A 21,355-nucleotide genomic window follows, 5' to 3' on the forward strand; every position below is an offset into this window, starting at 1 on the left:
TTTCCTTCTACTGAAAATTTTGCATATTAGTTATGCATCTGGGATGGGCCATCGCGGCCCAATTTATTTTATTTTTGCTTTTTTCTGTTTTGGATGGATCATGGCATCTTATGAATAGTTTTTTGTTTTGGTTTTTTTTCCTAATTGGTAATGTGATGCCATGAGTCCTAACTACTTTCTTATTTTTGAATTTTTATACAACATTTTCTATTTTAATTTTAATTTTAATTTTTTCCTATTTTACTATACAGAGATAGTGCCTTCCGAATTCTAAAAATAGTATAAACTTTTTTCTATTTACTATAAATAAAATTTCGTCACCAACTCATACTCACTGCAGAGACGCCATAGGCCCATACAGAGATAGTGCCTTTCTATTCTAAAAATAGTGTACATACTTTTCTATTTTTAATATTATTATTTTTTCATTTTACTCTTGAATAAAAATTTCGAGGAGACAGGCTACTTTCCGAATTCGTATCCTCTGCATTAACTCAAAAAAGAATCTTTTGAATTAATAAATATGAACCGTCCGATCCACTTTAAAATCCGTGCTGACTAGATTCACACTAATATTAAAGGGCACCTGAATTATAAGCTGTGGCCGGATTGACTCCGTTTAAAATCAGACGGTTGAGATGGATTAACTCAAAAGATGCTATTTTGAGTTGATGCAGACGATGTAGGCTCCTACTTTCCGACTCGCCGAGTTCCGACTCTCGGCCTCATTTCACTTTCTTCCTCTTTGCTTTCTTAGGTTTTCTTTCTCCACAAGAGTCCAAATGCCAAGCGTAAGGCCATGAATGCCTTCTCCAAGCACCGAAGCAAAGGCAAACGCTCTTGCATCGATTTCGCGCTTCCCTTCTCCGCTCCCCCCTTGAAAAAGCAAAAATCTCAATTTCGTCCCTTTGACCTCGTCAAATCCTTCACTTCTTCTTCCTCTTCTCACGCCAGAGATCGGATCGTTGCAATGGGAAACATTCTTTCGCTCATTTTCGGGAAAAGCAAGGCTTCTACTAGCCATGATTCGAGGGAGAATATATTGGGGTTTCAACAGTACGAGAGCTTGGTGGAGGAGACCTCTAAACCTGATCCGGGACTGGTTACAAGAAAGGGGTCAGATGCGAGAAGTATAGTGGATAAGATTCCCGTTTATAAGAGATTGTACAATGAAAGCAAACAGAGGGATGAGAGATTGAGTAGCTTGGACGCTCAAGTGAAATTAAATGAACTAAAACTGCGCAAGGAAGCTCATATAATTAAGGTGGAAGAAGAAGAGGAGGTAACAATTCTTTCTTCCTTTTAAATTTCTTCGTACTCAAGCACTGAATGTTAGTATGTTACCAATTTTGACTGGTTCAGAAGATGGTACCTGTTGTACCAGAATTAGGTTAATTGTGTTGATTATTCAATCCACAATTTAGTCACTTATGTTTTAAAGGTAAAGGTGAAAATGGATCGGATACGGAGCAGATAGTGGTGAAACCATATCCATATCCGTTTTTTATTTTTCGGATACGGATACAGATCGGATCGGATCGGATATTTATTAAAAAAAATATTATTAAAAAAATTATAATGATGAGTAACTTATTTTTTTCATAACATATATTAAACTATATGGTATATATCTACTATTTGGATACGGATAATTGAAACATAAAACCATATCAGTATCCGTATCCACACGGATATTCGGATATCCATATCTAATTTTTCGAATACGTATAGTATACGGATTGGATATTATCCACTCCGTTTTCACCCCTATTTTAAAGGCACTGGATAAAAAAACTAAAGAAAATATATATGAAGAAAAATTATGATTGGTTGAAGGCTGGCCCCTGTTCTGGTATCACTGGTACCTTACATGGAATTCATATCACCTAACGTACCTCATTTTTTAGTTTTAATCTGGTCCGTTCGTTATATACTAGCACGAATCTTAAAGGCACCCTGTGCATTACAGGCTTGGGCCAGATTGGCCCGGATTCTGATAGGACGGTCCGGATTGAAACTCAAATGGTGCATTACCTCAGAGGATCCGGACTTCCTTACTAGACCATCATAAGGTACTGCTTACTATATGCTCTAAATTTTTTTTTTTACAGAATCAGTATGATTTATTTTGCCCTCTTACTGGCGAGGATGAAGAGGAGGTCGATAATGCTTTATATGGCAGAGATAGGTAATTTGATCTTGTCAAACTCCTTACTTTTTTGTGCATTCATGTACTGTATCTTTTGTTGGAAATTTGATTATGAATTATACATCTGTTCATATGCAGCCATACCATTTTAGTAACACACGAGAGTTCTAACATTGAAATAACAAAAGAGATCATAAGATGCTTGAGACCTGGTGGCTGGTTGAATGATGAGGTAATTTTGTATGTTAGTTTTCTTAGTTATATAATTTTCATGTTGCTATATTACTCTACTTTTCATCCAATCCGTCCATAATTATTTCAGGTAATTAATTTGTACCTGGAATTGTTGAAGGAGAGGGAAAGAAGACAACCTGAGAGGTTTCTCAAGTGCCATTTCTTCAATACCTTTTTTTATAAAAAGGTTAGATATTTAATTTGCCTTTTTATTATGTAATGGGAGTGAAAATCATTGCTTATGTGATGTTTTTTTAGCTGATTGGTCGGAATGGTGGCTATGATTACAAGGCTGTTAAAAGGTGGACAACCCAAAAAAAATTAGGATACTCTCTGATTGATTGTGACAAGGTAAATTTATTTACTATTAACCCCTAGATTCCACTATTATATCGTTGTAGCACTTCTTTTAACTCATTTTCAACTTATGTTCAGATTTTCTCATGCAGATATTTGTTCCTGTCCATAAAGGTACACACTGGTGCTTGGCTGTCATAAATGTGAAACAAAAATCCCTCCAATATCTTGATTCCCTCGGGGGCATGGATAGTTTCGTTCTAGGACTACTGGTATGCTGATTTTTACCTTCTAAGTTCTCAGAAACAAAGAAGACATTTAACTTCTATTACAGAAAATAAATAAAGCTGAACATTCTTGTGTTTGCATCTAGTGCCTCAAAAATTTTGATAGATTTGCAACTAGCAGCCATCTGTTATCTTACTATTTTGTTCCTTGAAAATGTTGCAATTTTTTCCCACAACTGTAGTATCTTTTTTCAAGTAGGCGGATGTGAACTGCAAATAAAATAAATCAATTAATCAAGTGTTGAATACCTTGTTAATGAAGTAAGCTTATATGAGAAAGTTAGTTTGCTAATTTAGATTCTTTTTTTGTTTCTTGCTTGATCTAACTATTTATTGGTAAGTGCATTATATTTGAGAACAACCCAAAAAATGGTGGGTGTTAAGTGCAAACATGAGAATTGAGTGTGGTCTTCTGTTGCAAAACTTAAAATGTATAAAACAAAAGAATTGGGAATCAAAACTTTTTGTTTTCATATATTAGACCAGGTACATAGTGGACGAAGCTAAGGATAAGAGTAATATAGAGATGGATGCTCATTCATGGAAGCAAGAAACAATCAGCCTCCCCATGCAAAAAAATGGGTATACAATTTCACTTTGTTTCTGAATTCCAGGTGGTCCTCAGTGCTACTCTCTTATATGGGATCCTTTTAGAGCTTTTTGAGCATTCATATTAGCTTATAGTTGAAGGTGCAATTTCCTGTGTACACCTTCCAAACTTTGAAATATTTATTTTTAAGTGTGGAAAAAAGAAAAAAAAAAGGGACGCTTTCAAATTTTGTTCAAAAGGTACAAAATACTCTCCTCACTTGCTCGATGAATGAGACGAGTGGAATTTTGGATTTTGGTTTTCTTTTCTTTAAAAGTAAAAAAGAAAAATGGTAGAAGAGGAAAGAGGGTTAGGATTCTTTGCCATTTTATCTTACTATATTTATTTGTTTTTTTAGTGTTCACAGAAAATTTCCCCTTTATTCCTTTCTCTCTCTCTCATCTCTCGCCATTTTTACGTACAATAACTGATTCTGGAGTTCTTTAGACTATTTCTTTTTTATATTAACAGGTATGATTGTGGCATGTTTATGCTCAAGTACATTGATTTCTTAAGTAGGGGAATTGGCATCTCTTTCAGCCAGGTGACTTACTTTTATCATTCTACAGTTTCTTCTTTATTACATTTCAAAGTAGTGAACTGAAAATTATTTTTATTGACAGGAGAATATGGAATACTTCAGAAAACAAACTGTAAAGGAGATTCTTAGATTACGAGCTGAATAATTGTAAGTTGTGCTTGTATGTACATTTTGACTTTGCATGATTCTGGAATTTCTATCTGTTTCTAGGGAATTAGCTTGTGAAGTTTGTAGGATTTTTTGCCTGTGTTAACTCATAGATGAGAGCAGTACTGAAAAATGATGTTGATTCTCTTTGTTGTTGTTATTATTAGGCTGCTTGGTTCAAAATGGAATTGTGTCCTGTGATCCTTGGTTGCAGATTATTATATTTTCAACAATCAGTTTCCCTTTTTATCTCGATGTAAAATAAATAATTTTATAGGTTCATCTTTAAAAGGATAAAATGAGTAATTGACAGCTCTTTATGTATGGATGTGTCTTTCAACTTTTTGAAATTTCGTGTTCCACAATTATACAAAGTAAAAGCTTTTTCTATGGATGCTGGAGTGCTGGACAGCATTTCTATTTGATATTCTTATAGTTAATGTTTTTCTAGACTATTTTATGTTGGGTAGAGTTTTAGTAAAGGTTAAGAAATGAAATTATAGATACTATAAAAAAATAGATTAGAAGTAATTCAGACAACGACAAGGCTCTATAAGTTCAGTTAGAAATGTTTAGATTACTACAAGCGGAGAATCAAATATACAGGCATTACAAACACAAACTGTTTCTACTCCTAAGACCCAAGCACTGACAATATAACTAGAATAAAGACACAACCCAATCTTACTAAATGTCAATTAGGGTTTTAGGATAATGTACATGCTACATAAAGAGTAATGTAATCATATAAAGCTGCATGAATTATCAACGGAAGCTCTTCTCAATTAGCATTTCTTGTTCTACCTTCTTAGTCTTGAAGACATTGTTGGAATATAATGACATGTTCCTGTAAGCTTGCCAAGTCTGCAGCCTTGTGAGATAAAACAGAGCTTAGTTTTGTTAGGTATCTACTAGGCACGCTTCCTTGTTGATCTACTTGTTCAAGTAGATTCATTTCCTATTAGAACAATTAAAGAAGAAAAAGAATAATACTAGTTTAAAAAAAAAAACTTTTATTGGCACATATGAGGGACTAATTTCTTATAATTTGAAGATGTGTTAAATAAGTTTGTCTTCCACTTACTTCACACAGTATATTTATTGTGTTCTGGATAACTTTCCTATGAGCAGCTAGTAAAGCCTCTTCTTCCTATAGAAAGACATGAATAAACATGTTTATGCTCCCCATAAAACAAAAGAACTGTTTTAAAGGTACAATAATACTCGTGTTACCTCAAATAAGTTGATTGCTTTTTTTTCTATTGTCAGCCCTTCGCTTACTTTCACACCTGATATGTATTGTTCTTCATGGTTTTTCGAAGGCGACTCCAATTCTTCCTTGCTCATATTTTTGCTGTTTTTGTTGTTTCTTTCTTCGCTAAGTATTCTCTTGTTATTTTCGGAGTTTTTTAATGAATTATGTGTAGAAACATCTGATCTTGGATTATTACTTAAGATGACTTGTAAATCTTTGCTTTCCATAAGCAACAGTTCCCTTTCAGTAGATTTGGCTCGAGCCATAAGAGATACATCCACTACATTTTTGTGTTCTCCTATCTCCTTTACAGCCTCTTCTTCCTGTGAGGAACACCACAACAACACAGTTTTCGTTTCATCACGTTAATAGTAGACAATTTATAAATTTATAACAAGCATATCAATACATTCCCCTTTAGTTTGTTTTGAGATCTTTTCTCTTGCACTTGACTAATCATATATGCGAGTTGAATAGTTGTAAATTTTGCTTCCATTCTTCTGTTCTTCCAAACAGGCTATGATGAAAGTATAAATTGGTGTTGGCATTATAATTGTTGTCTAATGTATCCAAATCTCTGTTCTAATTTAGATATAATCTGACCCTGACAGATTTCTATAGGGTGACTTGTTTTGATATTTTGATACAGTATTTTATTTTGCGTCTCTTCTTCAAGCAGTTATTACACTCATCCTAGGGATTAAAGAACCACAATTTTTTTTATAATGCATTTCTATAACCAAAATTACCATAAGCCTGTAACTGATCCGTATACTACTTGGTCATGGTACTATATGATATCAATAAGATCCATCTATATACTATATTTTTCATTGCGATTGGAGATATTCTAGTGGGCCTTTTTTGGTGTTTAGTTTAGCTTTTAGTCTGGGATTTAGGCATAAATAGAGGTCCAAATATTGAGAAATCTTTAAGAGCATTGAAAATTGATTTCTAACAAATGATGATGAGTGTGAACTGTGGGCTAAGGGTGTGTTTGGATCATAGTGCTAACCCAAGTTAGTGAGCTATTCCAAACTCTATTCCGTGTTTGGATTGGTGGGTAGCTAGTTGTTCGGAATAGCCACTAACCCCCGCTATTCCGCTATTCAAATGAAAGGTTGGGTTAGCGGCTGTTATGAACTCTTGGGTTAGCTGCCAACATCGCTGACCCCACTCCCAACCCAAACACACCCTAATGCAGTGGCACAAGCCATCGTCTCTCTACAGAGAGATGGAGAGGTGCAGGTTCAATTCTCGAGAATAGCATCTAAAAGATGTTGGAGTGTACCGGGTTCCTTTAATAAAAAAAAAAATGATGATGAGTATGCATTGCTTTACCATTTGGTTCTCAAATATCTCTTCAATAGAGAGTGAAGAATATCTGAAATGTAGTTCATGGATGTCATCCTTTTCTCCCTCATATAAACTGGGTCTTCCGTCAGGTCCTCTATTTATGTTATATTCACTGACACTTGTGGTACCTAACATTTCTTTGTTTACTGCAAATGAATTGCACTCCTTTTCCTAATTTAATGATAGAAAAACAAGATAGCAAGTAATGTGGTCAAAACATGTATCAATTTTATCTTGCCATTTAACATCAGGGATTTGAGTTCTTGATTCTGTACCTTATCAATGTTTGAAATGCTTGAGTTTTCTACTTCAAATATAGTTTTGATATCACCAGTCTCACTTGGATGATTCCAAGAAGTCTCTTCATTGCTTTGTAGAGGCAAACCTGAGCTTATCAAATCCGAATCGCTTTCGTTCTCATAGATTTCTTCAATCATGGGTTCAATGTCCACTTGCTCTTCTTGGTGTACATGCAGTGAATTTGAAGGACCAGCATGCTTCATACTAAATTTTTGTTGCTCGTGACTATCACTTGATTCATAGAAACTTGGAATTTTTTCCACAATTTCTTCATCATTTGAATATTCCTTTCCTCGAGAGAAAGTAAATGAATGGTTGCTTTCATTCTACATGTACAAACATTTATCAAAGGATTGATTTGTTTAATCATTATGTAAATCTATCTTGCACTACTTCAGATAAAATGTACACCTAAGAAGGACATTGTATTTGCACTTGAAGAAAGCAAGTAGGTCTTTATCCATCACATGTAAATTTAATTTTGGATTTTTATAACTTTTTTCAATTGTCATGGTTATCAATTAATGATTACAAATGGCGGATATGTGCATAGTTTTTATCATTGCGTTCTAAAAGGAAGATACTTCTTGATATGAAGTTTATTTTCAGTAAATGTAAGATTAACATATAAGCTTTCTGAGTACCTCAAGTATTGCTTGTATATCTTTCTCTATGTTAAGACCTGCTTGATCTGTGCACTGACCAATATTTTCTTCTATGCCGTAGATTTGTGGCAACTTTTGAGTACCAAAATCTAGGTTTGAAACATAACTAGTACTATAGCTATTGCTGATGTCATTTTGAATTTTGTATTCCTCATATGTTTCTAACTCTTTGCTTCCAGTGAAGCCGCAACCTGACATGAACCGAAATGAGCTCTCACCAATTGTTGGTGTACAGTTGTAAATGTCTCTCATTGACAAATTATCTGCTATCTCGCGTGTTGGATTGTAAAGTTCTCTGTTTTTGTCACCTTCTATTCTTGTGATTTTCTCAACCCTCTGATCCAGCTTATTTGAATCCTTCTGTGAATAGCCATCTTTACATAGATTTTGGACCCTGCTTAGTTTAACAAGTATTGATTATTTCTCCTAATGTTGACCCCAAAAACTTGGGTTTCTCTTACACGACTCCATTATTATTGTAAACTAGGAAGCCTAATAAAGTTTTTTTGTCTGATATTGGTCTGGTATCAGTTTTGGTGATTACTTGCTATTGGAAAGTAACAGCCCTGATTATATCTTTGGGCATGGTTTTGTAAATAGTTTAGTGCTAATACTTTTTTCTGACATAAACAGTAGAACCATTCTGCCATTTATTCATTCTCATTTATTCCAGATAAAAAATACGGAATTTTTTCTTCTCTTAGAAACTTGACAAATATATCTTGATGCCTCACCTTTCTGCATATCTCAGAGAATTGAGAGTCTGTTCGCATGAAGAAGCACTGGGAGAGACGCAACATATCATAACTGTCCTTGAATCACCGATGAACGAATCACGCAACACTTCTGTCAGTTTGCTTCCACGAAATGGGATGTGATTTTGCTCATTATCAAGGGCACGGATGCACTCCTTCAGGGCCAACAAGCTTTTATTGATTTCAACTCCTTTCCTGCAGATGTGAAAAGAGTGTTAACCGTACTAGCAACAAGTAGGATTCAGAACATAATAGTGGGTGAGGAGGGAAAGGGATGAGAAAGTATTTGTTGGATGGAGAAGGTAAAACCATACAATTCAATTTGGATGGTACAAAAATGAACCAAAATTGTAGTGTTGTTCTCCTTTCTCTCTCATTCTCCTAAATTTTCAAGTTTGGACAGATCTCGTAAAAACTGGCAGGGTCGAATTAACTATATCCTCGAGTTCTCTATCAAAATATAGTTGCTTCAGAACTTGTTTTCCTCAATTCTTTCCCAACTTCTGCCCTCCTAGAGGTAAACTTACTATAGTTCTATCTTCTATGTGATATAAATCAGACTCTAATATTTTTGCTAATGAAACCTTAGAAGGAAATTTGCAATGTTACTTCTAGATTCAGTCTGTATCTATTGCAAACCTTTTATCATGGTCATTGTGAGTGTAATCAGCCCCACGCTCACTCCCCGCAAGATCGATAAACGAAATCTTCCCAATTACTTTGCCACCTTTGGCTTTGGCTTTTAGTTCTCCACTTTCAGTACTCTTTCTTCTTGTGCCATTTGCGGGAAACATTGGATTTTGCTTAATCGTCAGTTGTAGAATTGAATGTGACCTTGACGATTCTTCGTTGACCCCTTTACTACCTTTACTTCTTGCAACATTTCCTTTCTTGATTACCTTTTCAACTGCTTCTATGTCAGAAGTTTCGTACTCTTGTAAACCGACTATGCGTACTTGCTGATCTCCGTCTTCTCTTATGCACAATTTCCTGATAGAGGTAACCAGATTAACTGAAGCTGAGATTTGGCTGGTGTAAGGCAAGGTCATGATATTATCGTGTGAGATTGGAGTTTACAACAAATAATACAAGTAAAAAAAAGAAGAAGTTAACCTCCTTTGATTGAGAAGGTCGAAAATTGTCTTGCCATGGATCTCAAAATAACTAACCCATAGAGTAAGATTTCGGTTGGCATGAGGGGTCTTCTGTAACATTTGAAGTACATCTTTTGATCCTCTTAGGGATAAATTTCCCATTGTAAAGGTTTTACCACTCCCTGGAATGATCAAGTCAGAAATAACAGTGGCAACTTAGCACAAGTGGCTATTGTAATATTGAGGGATCAACATAACAAAGCATATAAATCATGTCTTGGTCACAAACATTGGGTTCTGGTAAATGGAAGCTTTCTGGTTGCAAATTAGGATGCTGTATAACACTGACCTGTATAGCCAAAGGCAAAACATGTTAATTTGGCTTGCTCAAGGATTGTTGGTATCGACGGGCCCACTGTAACATTGTAAACCTGACAAACAGACTGTTGTGAGTTGCAATCTAACAAAAAATAATTTGGTTTAAATTTAAATGGTATTATGTAAAAAGTGTGGCTGGTTACCTCATCATCTGTGACATGGTCATGGAGGACAGCATCGAAACTGAATTCGTGTTTTTCTATATAAGCAGTCAAATCTACCTTACAATTCAAAAACATTAAATCAGATCTTTCCTTCCATGCCAGAACAATATATTACTTGTACTCGAGGAGAGTAAACAGTAAGGATAGTGTACGTACGAACCTTTACTTTAGGTGCATTTATAACTAATCGTTCGTTGTCTTCGACAGAGAGAATGTCTTTCTCCTTCTTAAGCATCTCCTTCTTGTTAAGAGGCCTTTTGCGAACCTATCCATAATACGCTTAATTTTGATTAAATTAAAAATGCTTAACACCCAGATACATTTTGAATCTAGTCATACAAGATTTTAAGTTGCAATATTCTAAATGGCTTACCACAACTCTAAACTTTGCTGCATTTTTCTCCTTTGCTTCCTCTCTAGGGATTGGAATAGAATTATGAATTTGTTCATTGGCTCTTTTCTGTAATATCATATTAAAAAACAGAAACATAAGAAAAATAAATTATGATGACAATTAAACAAATGGTGCAATAATTGTTAGTGTACTTTAGACATTAGTACATCAGGTTCAATGTTGGTAATCTTGTTATCCTTTGTGTTGATCTCTGTTCGCTGGGTTGATGCTCTCTTCGAGTTGCGCTCTTGGGACTTGCTTGTAAGGACAGATTCCTTCTTCGCAGGAGTTCTGGTACCAATTGATTTATTTTCCTCACCCTGAAAGAAATACAAAGGTAACTTAATGTTTGTCTCATGCCCATAGTACTTCTATTGTGTAAAGTCCCAAGTTACATGTCGAGCCAGCCCTATATGATCGAGCCGCTCAGGATTTGTGTTAATACGAACCAGCCACTACAGATTTTTTACAAAATCTACTTGTAAATGTCATACCGTAACTCTAATTTTATCGGAATTAGTTTCCTTTCGGCGGACAGAAGATGCCTTAATTCTGCTTTCAGACTTCCTAGGTGAAGAAATGTATGTGGAATCATGTGGCTCTGATTTGATTTCCTGTCAATGAAAAGCTGTTAATTGTCTTTCAGAATCTGAGATAAGAAATCAGATTGTAAGGTGCTATATGCAAAGTACATAGAATTCGAATAAAAACATCGAGCATACTACAATTCTGTTTTTTGTTGGGTTGATTCCTTTTGAATTGATCTCGCCTCTCTTGACGGATGGTGGTCTGGATTTGCTATTGGATATCCTTTTAGACTTCTCTTCTATTTCTGAATTTAATGCATTACTATCTGAGCCATGACGAAATGAGAATTGCAGCAGATCAAGTTCCTCTGTTTCTATTTCCTATAACAGTAAAGAATATTTTAAATCAAATCATGTAAGCAAAGAAAATTTACTTTTGGTTTGCTCCCATTGATAGCCATTATATAGTAAAACAATATTATTCATGGATGATATTTGGTAAACATTTGTGATTTCCTTACCGAAACTCTGAGTTTAGCTGGATTTGGTTCCTTGGAAATATTTTTTTTTCTAAGGTCATTTGGAAAGCTCCTCTATTGCAGAATTGAACACTTTGTTAATTTCATTTGGGCAACTAAACCCTAAAAAAAATTCAAATATTGCCGAGGTAATCAGCTTATGACTAAGTACATATCCTGAAACTAAGTATGGGTTATCTTAGCTTTGATATAATTAACTTTCATACCTTATCTGTAGTTTTATCAGCATTTTGTTCCTTGGATGCTCTATCAGTTCTAAAGGAATGCAATTTTTTCATATCCTCCAATAAAGAGTTAAATTTAAAATCCAGTCCGGTTGTAGCTGACTCTGGTGTAGCATTGTCCTTCAAGGGAAAAGAAAAGGAATTCCAAAAGAAATTAATTACTCAAAATTGACTGATAACTTTAATTTTACTAAGAGTTTGTTAGAAGAAAATTTCTAATATGTCCTATTAAATTATGAGATATCCATACCAAGGCTTACAAAAACCCAGCAATACATCTTTGTTTTTCCTTCTTTGTTTCTCTACTATTTCTTTTAGTTCTTTTCTTATGTCTTACCAAAGTTATATTATCCATCGAGAGAGTCGATTTCTTGGAGATGTTCTCCATTTTGCAGAGCGATCTTCGATTGTTAGCATTGTTTTCTGGATTCCTTGAGGTTTCTTCATCTCTTATAAAAGCAAAGTCATCATCATGTTTGCCTGTTGATCTTTTACATTCTGCCCCTTCGATTAGACTTATTTCACTATAAAGTCCCCTTGTAGGTGACCACACTGGAGAACCAAATTGTAGTGCTACTACATCCTGCATGAAATGATCCAAATTTAATTTGATTCTAAATAAATGTTTTTTATTTTCTTTATGTAATTTATTGTATGTCTCACCACGTCTTCAGTAACTATCATATCTTCATCTTTGTTATATATTCCTATCTCCTTTTCAAGTGCCAGAGCAATGTCAGTAGCTTTTTCTTTGCTCTGTTTATTTGCAAAAAAAAAAGTGAATTTGTGTTAATAAAAAATTATCATCAAACAAAAACCAAAGTTTGATAAATGAGATAGTAATAATTTTCTCAGAAATAGAAATTAGCTCTTCATTTTTCATTTTTTTTCTACTGTGGCTCAAACCTTGTGCACTTCCTTCCCCTTGGCATTCTTCTCAGATTTCTTTTGATCAATTGCTGCTCTGATAGTTTTATTTGATTTAACTTGAGATTTTCCACTGACAGTAGAACTAACATCACGGTTGACTACCTTAGGAGGTGAACTTGGTAAAAGATCAAGTGGTTCAGTAGTTAAATCCTGAACAGAAAAGGCAAAAAAAAAAGACATAAATGTCTAAGATATGCTCTTCGGCTATCAGCAATTAAACCCAAATCAAACCAAATTAACTGAAACCAACCAAAAGTACAATGTGGTACCAGCTGGTAGACAGTAGACTGGTACTGTGCGAATACCAAAGATTGCTATTCATTGCTACACCTTTGTGGAATGTACTTTGGAAACACGAAGAAAATTGAAAAGGAAAATATAATAATTTTTTCCATGTTGCATTGGTGAGAATATACCTCAGATAGAAAGTTTGTGTCATCATGCGTCGATTTAAGGTCTAAAAGGCCAATTCCAACCCATTTTGAGCTATTTTTTGAACTTCTTCCGGAACTGTTAAGCGTCTCACACTGTGCAGTACTGTATTCATAATTTTCACTCCTGGGGATATCTTGGCCTCCATACCTCTAAAAAATTATTACATCAGTGATACATTTTATATGAACTTATTTTGAGCAATGCTAGTATTAGACAAATATAACATCAGTGATATATTTTATAAGAACTTATTTTGAGCAATGCTAGTATCAGACAAATATAAAATAATGTTATAACCTTGCGACGTACTGGTTATGTAATTGTTTCAGAAAATTTTAAAAATGCATTTGTGTGATTCTCTTTGCATTTTTGCTACTTACAGATAAGAATCAATGTAGCTAACGTAATATAATTTTTTTTTAAAAAATATAGACCTAACATAAAGTTGAAGATATTATTTTGTCAAAACTTTCTTGTACAAAATCCTTTATATGTTTGGTAAAAATGAGAATTGTATTTAAGTTCAGATATGTTGTCTTAAATTGTAAGAAGTGACAAGTTATTGGCTTATCTTTGTTTTTCAAATTGTGTAAAGTTTATATTTGTAGCTATCAACTAATACCATTCTGTTTTATGATGTGATATTGTGCATAAATATTCATTCATAAATTCAAAGTTTCCATCATTGACTCATATATTCACACTGATCTAATTTAATATCTGGGCACAAAACATAATCAGAATATATTTTAATTGTTATGTGATTTACATCAGATCCAAAACATAGATCAAAACATATGCACTCTACACACATACTTGGAGAAGTCGATCATGGAGGAGTTGTCGTTGATCCAGTGAAGCAACAGGCGAGGCCAGGTGTTGCAAGCCGGCATATTGCAGCCACTTGACGGTTACTCCGTCAACCTCATCATCCCCCTGGCAAGCTGTCGATGCCGAGTTTGTTGAATTGCTACGAAATTTCATTTTAACCTCCTGAAGGCAATTCCTCTGGTGAACAGAAGCACACAACAATGTAATTTTCAGTGTTTTTCCAAATGAAATAGATCAGATTGTGAGATGGTGATTTTGTTTTTGCTCAATGGGGACAAAGATGAAGAGTTGAATTTTCCTTGGGTTTCCTTTTTCTTTTGAGGTTTCTGTTTTCTTTAAAGCGTGGATCTTTTGTCCAATCGGCTTTAGACAAAATCTTATTCAAAACCAGACCTAAACTATTTGATTCACATCAAAATTCGCACGGATGGTTTAGATTTACAAGACCACTTAAATTTATTAAGTAATAAATCTGTTTGCACTAATCTCAACGTTTATCGGATGATTTAGACCCGAATTTGAACAAAGTTTGTCCAAAGCCGTTTCAACAAAACCCAATTCCTTCTTTTTAAAATGTTTGTTGAGGTGACAATTGTGATAATGTTTGAGTGAGTGCAAGCTTATAGGGGGAGCAGTAAGGCTTATTAAAATAAATGAAGAAATGGTAATTGACATTGTCTAACGTTGACAAGTCCATATGCTTAGTTCAATGCTCTCCATTTGCAATGAAAAATGGAAGCTTCCCTTACCAATAGCATACTATTCATGAATTAAACAATACTTGTTTTATATTTTGCAATGTGATGCATTTATTTCTGGAAATTCAACTAAACAGTCTTCATCAATCAAGCAGAGAAAAACTTCCTATCTGTGCAAATTCAACCAAATCATATGCAACCATATCTTTTTAAAATTTGATTGCCAAAAACAAAAACAGAGTCATCATCAAAACATCCAAAATTAGCATCATTCAAATAGGCACCATTTCTAGATGGAAATCAAACAATATGTACAAAAAGTTAACAGTCACTAATAAATCACAGGTTAGTTATACCTGGTACTTTATTGTTAACTAAAACTGGAAGTAATGGACAGATCCAGTACTATCAATCTGCCTAATATCAAATTACATTTGCAATATGCTAACAATTAGTGCACATGTCCTCCAATGTGAGAGGTCATGAGTTCAAGACCCGGATAGAGGTTCTTTATGAACAATTAAATAAAAGTTGGTAGACTAGACCTCTACCTTTCTATATCAATTTTTTTTTTTGAAATATACTACATTTGGAAAAGAAAAGCATGGTTTTTTTTTATTTGAATATCATTTTTCAAGCATTGAATAAAACTCGAGGATATTTATTTTCTCAAACTCATATGCCCACAAAAGCTCTGTGCTGAAGCCTCCAATGCTCCTTCACCTGACGAATGCGCTCAAGCCTTTCAAATTCGCGCCGTTTCTCCCACTCCTCGGGACAACTGTTTTTTTTTTTCAAAAACAAAATTAAAGAAAATAAAACATATATATGCATGAAATTAATTTATTTAACAATGACATCTTTTATTTTTTATTTTTTATGCAAACAAACCTTTCGCTTAAGAGGATGTTCAGCTCATCCAAATGCACAGCCTTCGGGTAGACTCCTTCCTGATTAATTAAAAAATAGAAAGTTAAAAAGAACATAACACAAGAAAACATGACCTGACAGTAACAAGAATAATTGAAGAAAATGCTCCCAAAAGAGAGGGTGAAAGAAGTGTACCGTTCGGCACAGGGGACATTTTTTTTTGAGTGCAGCAACCTTTAACCCGTCTACTATACTCACTGAGGCGGCAGAGCAACAGCACATGTAACAGAATATATGTCCACATGATAAAGAGACAGGATCAAATACCATATCCTATAATATTCATAACCAAGAAAAAAGAGAAACTGTAATTTATGGACTATCGGAGAAACAGAAAATCAACAGTTGCACTGTCAACTCCTCCTTAAGTTGTTTAATTTTATTTATGGACTTGTATTTCATCATTCACTTTCATTTAATATTTAATCTTTAAATTTTAATTTCTACCAGCAAACTCTCAGCTTCCAGCCCAAAAAAAATGTAACCGACAATGACTTCAGGAATGTAAATATTATAAAGAAAAAGAAGAAAACAAAAGAAATTAACTCACCAAGCAAATGGAGCACGTCAAATTAATATCGACCTGCATTGACTCAAATAGGCAACAGGACAGAGTCGGTCTATCATCGTCACATGTGAGAGAGCAATCACCAAACAGCCCCATTGGGGCCTGGTAGTTAACCTTGCTTTTTCTCAAATTTATGTAAAATGCCATCAATTCACACAGCCATGGAGACTGAAGTATCTCTATGTGGAGACTCTGTGCCTTCACCTTAAAAGCTTGACCTTGCGTCGAATGATGCATCTATTCATATTTTCATTGTTTAATATATTGATATGATTTTATTTACAAACATTTTCTTTTCTTCTTCATTATTTTACATTTGTAGAATTTTTTGAGTTAAAGGTCTTAGAGCTCAACAGAGAGGCCAACATATACCCTGGTTATGAATTACCCGATTCGGTAGTTGCAAATACAAACTATCTCAAGGTGATCATTGCAAAATATTCAAAGGACACAACACTTGCCTTATCATACTTCTTCAAAATCTTTCGCATGGCAATGGAATTAATAATTGCATATGTCACCAAGTCTTTTCCCTCTTGGATCAGAGAACCGTGACTTCGGTGTGACTTGTTAGCAAACCACAACAAATACTTTTTGAAACCTGATGCCAGGTGCATTTCGAGAAGCTTCTTGGCACGCTTATTGAAGCAGCCAACCACAGCCGACATCTCTTGGAGGAGAGATGGAAAGAAGGTGCCATCACACACTGCATGTGAATTCATTAAAACTATTAGGAAAATAAAAATAAGATGATAAAGAAAAAAGATCACGAGTCATGAAAAGTGTGGAAGTTGAATGCATTTATTGTTTGCCAAATTATTCACATGATTAGTACAATATCAAATTTGTTTTTGTTTGTTTTCTTTATTTTTATTTTTTTTACATTCAGTCAAATTTTTTATATATGTGATTGATTAATTCGGACTCTTTTGGGATTTTCTCTTAAAGGAAAAAAAAATAGTGAGATGATCTGCAAATTTGCATATTAAACAAAAGCATGTGATACTCTGTGCAATATTCTTTGCTTAGCTACTGTTAAGAATTGCATGTGTTATGTCACATCGCATCACCTTTCTGATTTTGTAATTTTAACCATAAAAGTAGTGCTTTAATGCCATACTAATCACAACCCATGATTCATGAGTACTTGCATAAATTTGAAATATGAGAAGCTCATTAACTCACCAAAGAAAAAGTTAATTAGCTAAGTCAAACTTCATATCTCAAAGGGAAAAAATTGAAATCAAGATTACATTATATTATCCTAAGGTGATTCTAAAATCTAAATGACAATATATGAATTTTTTTGCACTTAATAATGAAAAGCTCATAAAGAATGACAAACTTGCTTGCTTAACAGGCTATCGGTTTTCTTTCTTGTTGCATCATTCACATAGCCCCTTTTTTTGGGAGCAATAACCTAGTAAATAATTTATCTATTTTTCGATTACTTGAACAAAATACCAAAAGAATTTTAATAGACAAGCCGGATTCTTACATACATAACAGAAAAAATTAGCACATAACCAACAAAAGTTTCCGTTCATTACATGGATTGGAACAAGTGGTGAGATTAAGATAAGAAAGCCAGAATGCTAAAGTAAGAGACAAAAAAACAGGGCACAAACAAGTAAAATAGCCTATAGGCAATAAACCAAACAAAATATTATGAAGGACCAAACAATTAGATTAAAAAATATTCTTCACTCATGATCTCTTTCACCTTTGAGTAATAAATCATAGAATTGTTTTATGATATCTTTTAAAAAAAAATAGTATATCATATATTAATCACCCAAATTTGTGCTCAAGGCTCCAAAAGATTAAGCTGTTGGCATTCATTTGAAACCATCATTTGCAAGTAAAATCCATAATATCTAACATGCATTTTAATATTGCCTAACATAACAAATAGAAAAGACAACCTTGAAAAAAAAAAAGGCAGATAGGTGAAATGAAAAATACACTTACAGCTGGCTTTATGACTCAGGAAGGTTTTTATTTTTTTTGTATAAGGATCTTAGATATGGAGACCTCTTATCACCTTTACTTTATATTTTAGTACCAGATTAAATAGATTCTTAATTAATTGTAGTAGGATATGAATACATACAGCTATAGATCAGGTACCACCTTAATTTTTTACTGAACCTCAATTTTTTTAAGCCTTATCTCATATTTACAGAGTTGGCAACACCCATCAAGTTGTTTATTGTGGAAAATAAACTCAAACAAAAACGGACAGATTTTAAGGCAGTTTTAAATGAGGAATTGAAGGGGTAATTCTAGATCATTCTGAGAAAATGAAGAGTCTATTTTGTGTGTTTTTGAGTCTAGTTTCTGATGGTGCAGATTTCAAGTCGTTTGGAGTTACCTACAATAAGTTACGTCAGTTTTAGTAACAAAGGGTCAGAATTTACTGCACTGCACGTTTTTCTGTTTTTAGTTGTTTTTTGAATTCTGTTTTAAATACGAATTTTAAGAGTCATGTCTAAGGCTATAAATAGATATGTAATCTGTTGTAAGAGATATAGCAAGAGAAGAACATTTGTTTAAGAGTTAATAGAAAATTTGTGTTCTTGTTTTCTCTTCCCTCCACTGAAATATATATCAAATACTAACATTTATTTTGTACTTGTTAGCAATCAGTAAACCATTTGTTTATAATTTGTACTATACTGTTTTGTCTTGGATAGCTTCAATATAATTACTATATTTTCAACTCAGAATATTGAGGATTTGTGGTTAATTGGTACAGTAATTTCCTTTAAGAATGCTAATAGAGTTTAAATGAGACTATATGGAAATAGCTTCTGATACGATACTACGAGGTATTGTAGTAGAGCTGAAACTTTTATTAATACCATTGTCAAAAAAAAAAAAAAAAAAACACCCACAAATTATGGGAAATTCGAAAAATATCGAGACCTCCAATTCAAAAACAAAATAAAAAAATGCACTGTAATATACTAATATTTAGGTTTTTGAGGGGCTCCAATCCAATTTGTGGCTTCCAAGAATGGAGCTGCAGATTGAATTGGAAGCCCTGGTACTTTTGAAATTCTCCAATTTCAATGGTGTTCTGGATTATTTTTTATTTTTGAAATGGTATTAATAAAAATTTCGGGTAGTAGAGTACTAGTTTAAAATGCAGGATAATTTATAAATTATGTTATTTTTCAATCTTTATGCAATTGGACTACTCTATTATATAGAAATTGGTCACATAGAAACTTTTCTCAAAAAACAAAAAATTGCTAAAATATGAAACGCCTCTCTATATGAGAGATGCCAAACAATCGCTTTCTTTTATCCCAATTTTGTCTTTTCAGAAAATGCATAATCTAACAATAATTCAAAATGTCAAAATTCTATTCAATTACACCCATAACCAACAAATTTACCAAATAACCAGAAAAAAAAATGCAAATTTAAAACAAACAAAAAAAATCATATTCATACCAGGGCAATATCCCGAGCATTTATTGTCACATTTATTCTCTATTGCAATTGAATCTGAGCTCTCTCCAATTTCCCCTTCCTCTTCAATATTTTGCGGCGCTTCTATCTCCATTTTACAAGCTTTAAGCATCTTTTTAAGCTTCTTCAATCCCACAAGAGGCAAACCCTTCTCTCTATCGCTTTGCATGTATACCTCATACTTCTTCGTAAATTTCATCTTTAGTTTCTAATCTCTCACAAATAGTTTCCTTGAGAATTCAATTGAATGGCAGGGTTTTGCGCATTTTGCTTCGGAATTGAAAACGAGAGAGCGTCTGAGATAATATAAGAGGGAGAAATTGTGCAGCACGAATCCCTAAAAGAAGCAATCTTTTATTGACTTGGGAATATAAGAAAATATTTAAAAAAAAAAAAACCCAACAAAGATTCTGAATTTTGACGATGAATTAAGGAACAAGTTTTGTTATTTCCTTTTACAGCTGAGGTTGATATTTAAAGGTAAACGACGGAGCAGATTTGATTTTGTGTGGTGCATTAATTGTATATTTTTTATTTTGTTTTTATTAATTGTGCGCTGTATGAAGTTAAACTAGTTTTGTCAATATTATTAATCATATTTTATTAATTGGGTGTTGTATGAAGTTTAATTAGTTTTGTCAATACCTTTATTTGTATTTACGGTTTAATATCATTTTCTGGTTTAAGAAATGTAAGTACAAATAAATAATTCCCTGTACTCTTGTACTCTGTTCCAGGATAAAAAAAATGTTTCTAACATTAATTCTATCATATAGTATCAACATAGTCACATGATTCACAAATTATTTGTGAATTAAATTCGAATAATTCTTTTTTTGGTGATGTCGAACTGAACGCTGAATTATTCGGTTGACTTAACTTTGACTGAATTAAAACCGAATAATTCGCGAATTTTACGAATTTTTCTTGAATTTTACGAATTATTCGCTAATTTTTTCCATGACATTTTGTTTTGTTTTGATTATTATTTTTTTTGCTATCTATGGTCCGGATAATTCCGAATCATTCTTGAATTATACCCGAATTATTTTCGAATCATGAATTTTTGATATCACCGAACCGAACCCGAATAATTCATTTGTCACTATGAGTATCAACATCATGTGACCTGCTACACGATTTATATTCATACAAGTAACAGAAGATCTAGACCTATGACTGCGCCGCACGCGTAATAGATGTCAGTACGTCTGTTCCCTTTCCCAAAAAAATATAGAGATATAATAATAAATAAAAAGTAAATTATGAGATTCAGCATCTATGTTAATTGGGTCGGATTTTGTGTTACAAAATCCGTTTGCACTCAAAATAGCAAATTGAAAAAAATAATAAAATAAATATAATGGCATGATGGCATCCACTCAAAATATTTTTCTTTGTTTAGCTACATACACAAGTTTTCTCTCCTTTTATGTTGGCAATTACTTTAAAGTTTAAATGCAAATTAAAGCATAATTTTTTAATAAAACAAAACTAGATTTTTTTTATTTTTTACTTGATATTAAATTCTCATTGGATGAAATCATTTTATCAAGGGTAAATTTTGTCAGAGATTATTAATTTTTTT

At 33.4% G+C, this 21,355-nt stretch overlaps 3 protein-coding genes across 4 annotated transcripts; 1 reads left to right on the forward strand and 2 right to left on the reverse strand.

Annotated features, from left to right (window-relative positions):
• Positions 1–723: 723 nt before the first annotated feature.
• Positions 724–4,565, forward strand: LOC144555478 (ubiquitin-like-specific protease ESD4). 2 transcript variants are annotated; one of them, XM_078303820.1, is made up of 9 exons: positions 724–1,282; positions 2,112–2,188; positions 2,288–2,381; positions 2,472–2,570; positions 2,642–2,734; positions 2,819–2,854; positions 3,449–3,549; positions 4,028–4,100; positions 4,180–4,565. In XM_078303820.1, the coding sequence occupies exons 1-9, from the start codon at positions 800–802 to the stop codon at positions 4,240–4,242; spliced, it is 1,119 nt and encodes a 372-aa protein (XP_078159946.1). In that variant the 5' UTR covers positions 724–799; the 3' UTR covers positions 4,243–4,565. The 2 variants fall into 2 exon arrangements, with proteins under 2 accessions (XP_078159946.1, XP_078159945.1); XM_078303819.1 differs by having other exon boundaries at positions 2,833–2,952.
• A 487-nt stretch (positions 4,566–5,052) lies between these two features.
• Positions 5,053–14,380, reverse strand: LOC144555279 (uncharacterized). The gene is made up of 19 exons (XM_078303559.1): positions 14,077–14,380; positions 13,242–13,409; positions 12,802–12,975; positions 12,559–12,651; positions 12,233–12,478; positions 11,878–12,015; positions 11,328–11,513; positions 11,100–11,219; positions 10,773–10,925; positions 10,585–10,671; positions 10,372–10,476; positions 10,191–10,268; positions 10,019–10,100; positions 9,689–9,851; positions 9,215–9,565; positions 8,561–8,770; positions 5,478–5,565; positions 5,329–5,394; positions 5,053–5,202 (listed from the first exon to the last, which is right to left on the reverse strand). The coding sequence occupies exons 1-19, from the start codon at positions 14,242–14,244 to the stop codon at positions 5,053–5,055; spliced, it is 2,826 nt and encodes a 941-aa protein (XP_078159685.1). The 5' UTR covers positions 14,245–14,380.
• Positions 14,381–15,172: 792 nt separating this feature from the next.
• Positions 15,173–20,196, reverse strand: LOC144555655 (putative E3 ubiquitin-protein ligase BAH1-like 1). The gene is made up of 6 exons (XM_078304055.1): positions 19,750–20,196; positions 16,749–16,993; positions 16,270–16,524; positions 15,855–15,992; positions 15,681–15,739; positions 15,173–15,570 (listed from the first exon to the last, which is right to left on the reverse strand). Exons 1-6 carry the CDS (start codon positions 19,964–19,966, stop codon positions 15,465–15,467), a joined length of 1,020 nt encoding a protein of 339 aa, XP_078160181.1. The 5' UTR covers positions 19,967–20,196; the 3' UTR covers positions 15,173–15,464.
• Between the last annotated feature and the right edge of the window lie 1,159 nt (positions 20,197–21,355).

The sequence above is a fragment of the Carex rostrata genome, chromosome 6, assembly GCF_964058835.1.
Source record: "Carex rostrata chromosome 6, lpCarRost1.2, whole genome shotgun sequence".
In the NCBI taxonomy this organism is placed as follows: Eukaryota; Viridiplantae; Streptophyta; class Magnoliopsida; order Poales; family Cyperaceae; genus Carex; species Carex rostrata.

Excerpts from the sequence above, each read along its gene's own strand:
- LOC144555279 (XM_078303559.1), bottom strand. The coding sequence starts at position 14,244 with ATGAAATTTCGTAGCAATTCAACAAACTCGGCATCGACAGCTTGCCAG. Across the intron at positions 12,652-12,801 it reads AGGGGAAGGAAGTGCACAAG|AGCAAAGAAAAAGCTACTGA; the intron begins GTTTGAGCCACA and ends GCAAATAAACAG. Across the intron at positions 5,395-5,477 it reads AAGCAATCAACTTATTTGAG|GAAGAAGAGGCTTTACTAGC; the intron begins GTAACACGAGTA and ends GTCTTTCTATAG.
- LOC144555655 (XM_078304055.1), bottom strand. The coding sequence starts at position 19,966 with ATGAAATTTACGAAGAAGTATGAGGTATACATGCAAAGCGATAGAGAG. Across the intron at positions 16,994-19,749 it reads ATGCTCGGGATATTGCCCTG|TGTGTGATGGCACCTTCTTT; the intron begins GTATGAATATGA and ends ATTCACATGCAG. Across the intron at positions 15,740-15,854 it reads AATGTCCCCTGTGCCGAACG|GAAGGAGTCTACCCGAAGGC; the intron begins GTACACTTCTTT and ends TTAATTAATCAG.
- LOC144555478 (XM_078303819.1), top strand. The coding sequence starts at position 800 with ATGAATGCCTTCTCCAAGCACCGAAGCAAAGGCAAACGCTCTTGCATC. Across the intron at positions 2,189-2,287 it reads GCTTTATATGGCAGAGATAG|CCATACCATTTTAGTAACAC; the intron begins GTAATTTGATCT and ends GTTCATATGCAG. Across the intron at positions 3,550-4,027 it reads CTCCCCATGCAAAAAAATGG|GTATGATTGTGGCATGTTTA; the intron begins GTATACAATTTC and ends TTATATTAACAG.